The sequence below is a fragment of the Mercenaria mercenaria genome, chromosome 9, assembly GCF_021730395.1.
Source record: "Mercenaria mercenaria strain notata chromosome 9, MADL_Memer_1, whole genome shotgun sequence".
In the NCBI taxonomy this organism is placed as follows: Eukaryota; Metazoa; Mollusca; class Bivalvia; order Venerida; family Veneridae; genus Mercenaria; species Mercenaria mercenaria.
In genome coordinates, this window is record NC_069369.1 from 42203910 (window position 1) to 42215600 (window position 11691).

Below are 11691 nucleotides of genomic sequence, written 5' to 3' on the forward strand. Positions count from 1 at the left end.
AAAAATTGTTTCCGGTATCCCGACCTACCCAAAAATTTTTGCCAGACCCTTAATGTTTTTATGGCAAAAAATAAATAAAAAAAATGGAGTTGAGCACATAAGAGTAGCCCTTTTCTATCTGTCCATCCATCCAAATTCGTATTGTGCATATCTCAAAAATTATTTGACCCAGAATCCTCCAAGCACAATGATGTCATTCAGCATGTGACTTAATCAGAAATATGCATTTAGGGCATGAAATGTTGTGCCACATATATCTTTACAAGTATTTCACCTAGTGTAATAAAACATTAGAAAATTGTTTAATGGCATGTTGGGCAATTGGCCTTGTTTGGGATTTCACTCCGCCAGACCAGAGTTATGGTCCTTGACTTAGTTAAAAATACACATGAAGACACATGCTTAAAAGTTTATATCTTAAAAAAATATTTTCCCTAGAGTAATGAAATCATGTACAGTGACAGGAAGTGGGGGAGGGGGCACCATTGTCCTATTGACATCTAGTTTTTTTTATTAGCTCACCTGAGCATGAAGTGCTCAAGGTGAGATATTGTGACCGGTCATTGTCCGGCATCGTGCGGTATGCGTCGTCCGTCAACATTTGCCTTGTTAACACTCTAAGGGCACAGTTGTGACCCAATCTTTATGAAACTTTGTCAGAATGTTTGTCTTGATGATCTCTAGTTCAGATTCGAAACTGGGTCATGTGGGGTCAAAAACTAGGTCAGTAGGCCAGATCAAAGGAAAATCTTGTTAACACTCTTAGAGTACACAGTTTAATTTGAAACTCATGGGAATTGTTCAGAATGTTTGACTTGATGACCTCTAGGTCAAGTTTGAACCTGGGTCATGTAGGGTCAAAAACTAGGTCACCCGGTCAAATCAAAGGAAAAGCTTGTTAACACTCTAGAGGCCACATTTATGATTCTATCTTCATGAAACTTGGTCAGAATGTTTATCTTGACAATTGCTAGGCCAAATTCGAAACTGGGTCATGTGATATCAAAAACTAGGTCACCCGCTCAAATCAAAGGAAAAGCTTGTTAACACCCTAGAGGCCACATTTATGATGCTATCTTCATGAAACTTGGTCAGAATGTTTTTCTTGATGATCTCTAGGTTAAGTTTGAAACTGGGTCATGTGGGGTCAAAAACTAGGTCACCCAGTCAAATCAAAGGAAAGCCTGTTAACACTCTATAGGCCACATTTATGACCCTATCTTCATAAAGCTTGGTCAGAATGTTTATCTTGATGATCTTTAGGCCAAGTTCGAATCTGGGTCATGTGGGGTCAAAAGCTAGGTCAGTAGGCCAGATCAAAAGAAAATCTTGTTAACACTCTAGAGACCATATTTTAAGTTTGAAACTCATGAGAAATGGTAAGAATGTTTGTCTTGATGAAATCTAGGTCGTTTGAATATGGGTCATCTGGGGTCAAAAACTAGGTCACCAGCACAAATCAAAGAAAAACCTTGTATAATTATGCAATAGGGGCTGCATTTTTCATTTGATGTGCATGAAACTTGATCAGAATGTTTGTCTCCATAAAATCTCAGATGAGTTTATATCTGGGTCACACGGTATCAAAAACTAGGACACCAGGTCAAATCAAAGAAAAGCTTGTTTAAAATCTCAGATGAGTTTGTATCTGGGTCACATGGGGTCAAAAACTAGGACACCAGGTCAAATCAAAGAAAAGCTTGTTTACACTCTTGTTTACATTCAATCTTCATAAAACTTGGTCAGAATGTTATCATGAAGTCTGGATGATTTCCAATCTGGGTCACATGGGGTCAAAAACTAGGTCACTAGGTCAAATCAAAAGAAAAGCTTGTAATCACTCTAGAGGCCACATTTTTGCTCCAATCTTCATGAAACTTTTATCTCCTCGAAAACACGGACAAATTTGAAACTGGGTCATGTGATGTCAAAAACTAGGTCACTAGGTCAAACATGTTTACACTGTTATGGTGTGTTACTGAGATGAGCGACCTAGGGCCATTATATTTTCTGCTGTAAAATGTGCACAGCCAAACTTTTGTTTATTGATAACCTTAGTCTGTGATAAATTACTCTATGATTTCTTGTTTTTATCTTCTTTCAGGATGAACCATTACTATTACATTACCGGAAAAGAATGGAGTTGTGATTGTTTATGTACACAACAATACAGAGATACACATACACAGCTACATATAACCTCTTGTTTCCAGGACTACAATCACAAGCATAGTTACTGCAGATTTAAAATTGCTTTCTCAAGTCAACAGTGACAGTGCTTACACCGAATGTTCAAAGTTCCCTCTTCTGTATGAGGGGTGTTCAAAAAGTTACAATACTAGCTTCACATCTTCAAGTTTGTTCTAATGGTAATACAATTTTGGGCCATCAGCAAAATACAAAAAAAAACACTTGACGTTAACCCATCCTTGCATTTAAATCGCCAGTGAAGTACACATTCACCAAACTTGATCAGAAGTAAGATCAGATGGTCAACTAATATTTTAAGATGATGTCATAAATTTTAGTACAAAAAAGTTAACATTTATTCTGATTATAATTTGTGAAGTCCATAAATAATTGCAGTGTATGTAAATTTTCAAAAGAAATTGATAAAAAAAAACAACATACAGTACTTTTTTATGCCACATACGTGCTTTTCACAGCTGTACAGTGGGGGAAAAAAAAACAAGTTTATTATACAGTACCACACTTGTACCTGTATATTTTTAAGATACTTGCATATGGTTAAAACATAGCTTTCTATTGATATAACTTGTACACTGTTTTCATCAGTTATGACAAAGTTATTAGGCTAGTATCATAACTTTTAGATTACCCGGCTGTAGATTACCTTTAGACCCAGTTAACTAATCTAATCTAAAGAAATCAACTGTAAAATCACTTTCTTAGATGGTTGAAAGTGATATTGGTTTTGTCAGTTTAGTCTGTTGGCTAGTCTGTGCCATGTAAAAAAAAATTGCTGTTTGTTTGTTGTTTTAGCTCACCTGAGCACAAAGTGCTCAAAGGTGAACTTTTGTGATCGCCCAGTGTCCGTCGTCGTCCGTCGTCATCAGCATTTGATTGTTAACACTCTAGAGGTCACAATTTTGGCCCAATCTTAATGAAACTTGGTCAGAATGTTACTCTCAATAAAATCTTAGAAGGGTTCGATATTGGGTCATCTGGGGTCAAAAACTAGGTCACCAGGTCAAATCAAAGGAAAAGCTTGTTAACACTCTAGAGGTCACAATTTTGGCCCAATCTTAATGAAACTTGGTCAGAATGTTACCCTCAATAAAATTTTGGATGATTTTGATATTGGGTCATCTGGGGTTAAAAACTAGGTCATCAGATCAAATCACAGGAAAAGCTCGTTAACACTCTAGAGGTCACAATTTTGGCCCAATCTTGATGAAACTTGGTCAGACTGTTACCCTTAATAAAATCTTGAATGATTTCGATATTGGGTCATCTAGGGTCAAAAAGTAGGTCACCAGGTCAGATCAAAGGAAAAGCTTGTTAACACTGTAGAGGCCACATTTATGACTGTATCTTCATAAAACTTGGTCAGAATGTTAATATTGATGCTCTTAAGATCCAGTTTGAATCTGGGTCATGTAGGATCAAAAACTAGGTCACCAGGTCAAATCAAAGGAAAAGCTAGTACACACCGTCGAGGCCACATTTATGACCTTATCTTAATGAAACTTGGTCAAAATGTTAATCTTGATGATCTATAGCTCAGTTTCAAATCTGGGTCAGGTGGGGTCAAAAACTAGGTCACTAGGTCAAATCAAAGGAAAAGCCTGTTAACACTCTAGAGGCCACATTTAGGACTGTATCTTCATGAAACTTAGTCAGAATGTTAAACTTGATGATCTTTAGGATAATTTCGAATCTGGGTCATGTTGGGTCAAAAACTAGGTCACTGCGTCAAATCAAAGGAAAAGCTAGTTAACACTTTAGAGGCCACATTTATGACCATATCTTATTGAAACTTGGTCAGAATGTTAATCTTGATGATCTTTAGGTCAAGTTTAAATCTGGGTCAGGTGGGGTCAAAAACTAGGTCACTAGGTCAAATCAAAGGAAAAGCTTGTAAACACTCTAAATGCCACATTTATGACTTTATCTTCATGAAACTTAGTCAGAATGTTAAACTTGATGATCTTTACGTCAAGTTCATATCTGGGTCATGTCGGGTTAAAAAGTAGGTCACTAGGTCAAATCAAAGGAAAAGCTTGTAAACACTCTAAATGCCACATTTATGACCATATCTTAATGAAACTTGGTCAGAATGTTAATCTTGATGATCTTTAGGTCAATAGGCCAGGTGAGCGATACAGGGCCTTCATGGCCCTCTTGTTTTACAATTTTCCAGTTTCTAGCCCGCTTGGTAGGCAGAATAGTGCTTTTTCAAAGAAAAAAGGGGGACATAGAAATAGGCTGCATCCTTACGTCCTTCATGTCCAGTCCATAACTCGACCATCCAAGAAGGGAATTTGAAAGAACTTGGCACAAATGTTCCCCATTATGATACGACATGTAGCGTGCAAGACCCAGGCCCCTAGCTCCACGTCAAGGTCACTTGGAGGTCAAATGTTAACAGGGTCTGTTTTGTGTCTGCCAGTAATTCTGCTGTTCATCAAGGGATTTTGAAATTATTTGGCACAAATGTTCTCCATAACAGGGTTGATAAAATTCCTGATTTGAAGGCTCCCAGGTTCATTTTCGAGATTGTTGTACTTATAGATGTAACAAGAGGGTCATAATGACCCTGGATCGCTCACCTGATTAATATGTGCTACATAGACAAGTGTAAGAGATCACGTAAGAAAGTCAAATATAAGTAAGCACTGAAGTCTTTTCCCAGTTGTGTGAACATGTTTCAAATGTCAAACTGATGCTAAAATATTAAGAAAATAGGTCAGTAGGTCACATTCAAGGTCACTGGAAGTCAGTTTTGAGACCGGTGTGCAAAACTGTACATGTCGTCCAAATTTCAAGGCTGTATCTAAAAAACAAGAAAGTTGGTCAAGGTCACAGTCGTGACCCCTAATTACTTGGGATCATCAGGTGATTATAATTAAACAGTCTAGGAAATATGATCAGATAATTTTTGAAGTATTTTTTCCTATTAATCTCGTAGGCCCATAGGGCGGCCTGGGTCATGATTTGAAAATCTTATTAAAGGACCACTAGACAATGCCACAGGTAAAATATCTAAGCTCTGTGCCTTTCGGTTTCAGAGAAGAACATTTTTTAATGTTTTTCGTATAGAACACTATGTAAATTCAAGGGACCACGGGGCGGGAATCTGGGATCATAACTTGAACAATCTTGGTAAAAGTCCACTAGACAATGCCACATACCAAATATCTAAGCTCTAGGTCTTCAGGTTTCAGAGAAGAAGATTTTTTGAAATTTACAATATAGTCATGGCAGCCATGTTTTTTACCGAAATAGAATGGCTTAAGCGATTTTGGTAGAAAGTCACCTCAAGATCATTTCTACAAAATATTTTTGAAATCCGGCTAACAGTCTGAGAAGAAGATTTTCCTTTCAGTTGCCATGACAACCAAAGTTCTGCATGGATTTCAATTTTGAAAGGGGGCCACCCAAGGATCATTCCTGTGAAGTTTGCTGTAAATATGCCCAATGGTTTTGAAGAAGTTTTTTTTAGAAATTGTTGACACACGACGGACATCGAGCGGTCACATAAGCTCACCTTGAGCCTTTGGCTCAGGCGAGCTAAAAAAGCTATTAACAATTGTAGATTTCCAGAATGCAAACACAGGCATAAGTTGTAATTTTATTTCAACTATATAGGTAAATACAGTATTATTATGATTGCAATACATTAGGTTGATAATAAATTATAGTGTAGCTCTGCATTGACCAACATTGGTATTAAAGGTACTGACCTCCAGATTTTGGCTTAAAATGATCTTTCTTTAAAAATGAAGTTTTTGTTTCTAATCTATCTTAAAAATGCCAAATCAAGAAAAAAAATGCCTGAGTTTGGTTCGATTAAGAATAAAAAAAAAAAAAAAAAAAAATTTTCATGTGTTCTTGACCAGTACATCATGGAGGAATACGTACTTAGGGATCGTTAAATGAAGCTTTATAATTAAAACAGTTTACCTCCAGTACCCTTTAATAAACGCTTTACTTTTGAATGGAAAAATTATTTTCATAACATATCTGTCAGTAGTTTAAAAGCCTTCTTAAGAAATATAGCAACAATTTTCTGATGTCTAAAAATGTTCTCTTTTTTTTTTTTTGTCATATGATCTTGTCAGTGACTTCTTTAACTTTCACTGTTGCATTATTTAAAAACAAGTTTCATTAGTAGCATATAAAGCACGTTTCAATGTGTACATGTGCATGAAAAGTGTGCTATATAAATGTGGTATAATAATATATAAATGTCATACATTTCATCTGTTTATAAATTACTTCCCTTCTATATGATAAAACATTTCATTACATTTTTCTTGCCAATAATAAAGTCTCATTAAATCCTTAAAATACAGAATCTGATATTTACATTTGAAAGCATTCACCAGTTTTAGATTTCTAGGTACATCTTCATGAAATATAGTTCTGATTAATATACATAGACACAGCTGGCAGTGTGTTTAGGAAAAATGTCCCTAGGTGGGGGAGGTTGGTAACTGTTACAATTTCTTTTTTACACAATAACTGCAGTATGTTTTTTTATCTGCAAACTCCCATTTTTATGCCCCCTTCGAAGAAAAGAGGGTGGGGGGTATATTGTTTTGTAGATGTCGGTCGGTCGGTATGTAGACCAATCGGTTTCTGGATGATAACTCAAGAACGCTTGAGCCTAGGATCATGAAAGTTGATAGGGAGGTTGGTCATGACCAGCAGATGACCCGTATTGATTTTGAGGTCAGTATGTCAAAGGACAAGGTCACAGTGATTAGGAACAGTTAAGCACTCAAGAACGCTTGGGCCTAGGATCATGAAAGTTGATAGGTAGGTTGGTCATGACCAGCAGATGACCCCTATTGATTTTGAGGTCAGTAGGTCAAAGGTCAAGGTCAGAGTAACCCGGAACAGTTAAACCGTTTCAGGACGAAAACTTGAGAACACTTGGTCCTAGGATCACGAAACTTGAGAGGTTGATCTTTACCAGCAGATGACCCCTATTGATTTTTAGCCCACCATCATCAGATGGTGGGCTATTCAAATCACTCTGCATCCGTGGTCCTTCCGTCCGTCTGTCATTCCGTCCTTCCGTTAACAATTTCTCGTTATCGCATCTCCTCAGAAACTACCAGGGGGATTTTGACCAAACTTTGTCAGAATGATGTATTGGTACCCTAGTTGTGTCCCCCTGAAAATCAGACTGGTTCAACAATTTTTTAGTAAGTTATGGCCCTTTGTTTATTTCTATAATTTACATAGATTTATATAGGGAAAAACTTTGAAAATCTTCTTGCCCAAAACCACAGAGCCTAAAGCTTTGATATTTGGTATGAAGCATCATCTAGTGGTACTCTACCAAGATGATTCAGATTATTTCCCTGGGGTCTAATATGGCCCCGCCCCGGGGGTCACATGGTTTATATAGACTTACATAGGGAAAAACTTTGAAAAACCTCTTGTCCAAAACCACAGGGCCTAGGGCTTTGATATTTTGTATGTGACATCATCTAGTGGTCTTCTACTAAGATTGTTCAAATTATCTCCCTAGGGTCAAATATGGCCCCGCCCCGGGGGTCACATGGTTTACATAGACTTATATAGGGAAAAACTTTGAAAATCTTCTTGTCCAAACCACAAAGCCTAGGGCTTTGATATTTGTAATGTAGCATCGTCTAGTGGTTCTCTACCATGTTTGTTAAAATTATCCCCCTAGGGTCAAATATGGCCCCGCCCTTGGGGTCACATGGTTCATATAGACTTTTATAGGGAAAAGCTTTTAAAAACTTCTTGTCAATAACCTACAACATTCAGATTTGGACCACATATATGGTTTTGAGTGGCAAGATGAACCTTGACATGAGTTGACCTTGATTTTGACCTAGTGACCTACTTTCACATTTCTGTAGCTACAACCTTCAAATTTGGACCACATGCATAGTTTTGTGCACTGAAATAAACTTTGACCTTGACATTGACCTAGTGACCTACTTTCACATTTTTGAAGGTACAGGCTTCAAATTTGGACCCCATGCATAGTTTTGTATTCCGAAATAAAATTTGACCTTGATTTTGACCTAGTGACCTACTTTAACATTTCTCAAGCTATAGCCTTCAAATTTGGACCACTTGCATAGTTTTGTGTACCGAAATGAACTTTGACCTTAAGATTGACCTAGTGACATACTTTCACATATCTGTAGCTACAGGCTTCAAATTTAGACCACATGAATAGGATTGTGTACCGAAACAAACTTTGACCTTGACATTGACCTAGTGACCTACTTCCACATTTTTGAAGGTACAGGCTTCAAATTTGGACCACATGCATAGATTTGTGTTCTGAAGTGAAATGTGACCTTGATTTTTACCTAGTGACCTACTTTCACATTTCTCAAGCTACAGCCTTAAAATTTGGACCACTTGCATAGTTTTGTGTACCGAAATAAACTTTGACCTTAAGATTGACCTAGTGACCTACTTTCAAATTTCTCAAACTACAGTCTTCAAACTTGATGCACATGCATAGTTTTGTGTACAAAGAACTTTGTCCTTGAAATTGATCGAGTGACCTACTTTCACATTTCTCAAGCTACAGCTTTCAAATTTAGACCACATGCACAGTGTTGTGTACGGAAATGAAATTTGACCTTGAGCTAGTCAATAAGTCTTGAAATTTGGAACACACAAAAGTGGCACATTGGTGGGCGCCAAGATCACTCTGTGATCTCTTGTTAGATTGGTAGGTCACAGGTCAAGGTCACATTGACTCAGAAAAGTAGAAGTTTTTTTGCCAAATAATTTGAGAATGCTTTGGTTTAAGATCACATTTGATATAGAGGTCACTTTTGATTGGTAAATGTCCCATAATTATTGATTTGAGGTCAGTACATCAAATATCCAGTGCACAGTGACCAAATAATTTCTGTTCCATGTGCAGTTACTGAATGCATCAAGGGGGCATTTCATGTTCGATGAGCTCTTGTTTCACAGAATATGGACCACAATAATGCAAAACTACCAGTCAGTTTGAAACAGTACACAGATAGTTATGGCCCCTTCTGTTATAGTCATGATTGGAAATAAACAAGAAGATCTATAGGAAATTTGTAGAGAATGTGTTTCACTATAATTATGTAGATGTGTTTTCATAACTAGCCTGTTTTGAAGAGTATCCTTATGGTAATGGATGTGGATTTCGTCAACATTGAGAAAATTGTCTGTGTCCAGTATTGAGTGATTATACCCCTACAAACAAAGTTTGAGGGGGTATATAGGAGTGAGCTTGTTGGTCTGTCGGTCAGTCTGTCTGTCGGTCCGCTGGTTTTCATGGTTTCCGGACAATAACTCAAGAAAGGCTCGACAGATTTAAATAATTTTTAGTACACAGAACATCATACAATACAGGTCAAGTTCGACTTTGAGATCAGTAGGTCAAAGGTCAAGATCACAATGACTCAGAATAGTTAAACGGTTTCCGGATGATGACTTGAGAATGCTTGGGCCTAGGATTATAAATTTTGGTACACAGGTGTAATCATAAAATACAGGTCAAGTTTGACTTTGAGGTCAGTAGGTACAATGACCCAGACTAGTTAAACAGTTTCTGGATGGTAACTTGAGAACGCTTGGGCCTAGGATCATGAAAGTTGATAGAGAAGTTGATCATGACCAGCAATCAGTAGGTCAAAGGTTAAGGTCACAGTGACCTGGAACAGTTAAACCATTTCCGGGCGTTAACTTGAGAACATTTGGGCCTAGGATCATGAAAGTTGATAATAGATGACCCCTATTGATTTTGAGGTTTGACTTTGACATTGGCTTACTTTTGTGACAAGGCCGTATTGTTGGGGTATAATTCGTCACTCCTGTGACAGCTCTAGTTTTGATTTAATATTGAACAAAACTTGCGCAGAAAGAAGCAAATGTTTTACTGCCATTACACTCCAGTTGAACAAAGTGATGTTTATGTTACTGTGGAAAGTGGCTAAGGTTTGAATTGTGACCTCTTTGGCAGGGGGAGTATTCTTACCAGATAAAAACACTTGTGTTTTGCAAATTTTTGTTGCAATGTTAGAAACTTGTTTGAACACTACACAGGTGTTTCACTGATAAAAGGGTGCCATGCAGGGTATCAAATAACTTTTTTGCATTGTTACTGATTCCATATGTTTTAGCTGGACTAAAGAGGAGCTATTGTGTTTTAAGCTATTCTACTTGGCACCACTTCTGTCGTCTTTGTCACATACATCTTAAAAGTTATGTGTGCAAGTTCTTATCTCAGTAACTGGCATAGCATGTATTGGATTGAAACTTCACACAAGGCTATCTAGTCATTATACCTACTGAAATAGCCAAGTTAGATAACTCTTGGTTGAATTTAATTGAAAGTATGGTCCTTTTCTGACTTAAAAAATTTGGTTAAAGTATCGCATGCAACTAATTAAGTTGTATCTCAATAGCAACTACATATATTAGATTGAAACTTAACATAAGACATCCTTCTAATCAAGCTTTTATTTATAACCATGTCAGAAACTCATTATCATTACCATGATAAGTCTTTCCAAGTTATGGCCCTTCTTTGACATAGAAGTTATTGAATAGTGCAACACACTGTTTTATGAATAGCTCGTTTGACTTGGCAATTCTGGCAATTATCATAACACAGGAAAGCGCTTTTACTCTAAGATTTAATCAAAATTGTTACCCTTCTATACATGTTTATGTTATTTTATTCTGTCATTTAACCTTGTGACAAGGCTTTTCAATAGTTAAGCATTGCTGTCCTTGGGTTGGTGGTCATCAAGAAATTTCTCAGTATATACAGGCTTCAGTTGTTCACATAATGTATTTCAGTCTGTTGCAGATTTTATGTTATTCATATCTATTTTTATTATAACACTAATAGTGATGTCACATTGGCCAACTGCTAGCCACCAAGAAACAGTGCAACCATTTTATATTTTAGACATATAAGAATCAAAAACTTGGAATTCTTTATTTTGGTGCACAGAATGACATCCTACACAAAATAAGGAGAAAATCTCAACAAAGGGTTGTGTTGCAATGTTTTCCATTATATGACCATTATATTTATGTAAGAAGCAAAATCTTTTAATCTTTTCTCTTTTTTTTGATAACATAATACAAAGGTGTACAGATTAAAGCATTTCTGTGTTTGGTTAGTATTATTGGAATAATCAAAGTTTGTTTGTTGTTTAATTCGCTGACAAAACTCGTGTAAATGTACATTCTACAATAAATATTGTTATGCACACATTGTTCATAACATGTTAGTTATTGTAATACAAATATAAACTAGAGCTATCACTGAAGATGATGAATGTACCCCCCACATGCACTGACACAGTACATTGCAATTTGACGCACACAAGATTGCATAATTATGTGGACTGTAGGTATAATTATAGACTATGTATATAGTATAGTAACAAAAAACAGTCCCATAACTCTGCAGAATAGTTTTCTGAAAGAACCTAACATGCACCATGC

General features: G+C 36.7%; 1 protein-coding gene across 3 annotated transcripts in view; it reads left to right on the forward strand.

Moving 5' to 3' along the window:
- LOC123546993 (polycomb group RING finger protein 3-like) overlaps positions 1-11455 on the forward strand; it is an 81548-nt gene extending 70093 nt beyond the window's left edge. For 2 of the 3 annotated variants that reach the window (XM_045333710.2, XM_045333711.2), the window contains one exon: positions 2105-11455. In XM_045333710.2, the coding sequence (XP_045189645.1) occupies positions 2105-2149 (45 nt within the window). In that variant the 3' untranslated portion in view covers positions 2150-11455. The remainder of the gene's footprint in view (positions 1-2104) is intronic. The other variant, XR_008372406.1, reaches the window with a different exon arrangement.
- Positions 11456-11691: the final 236 nt, after the last annotated feature.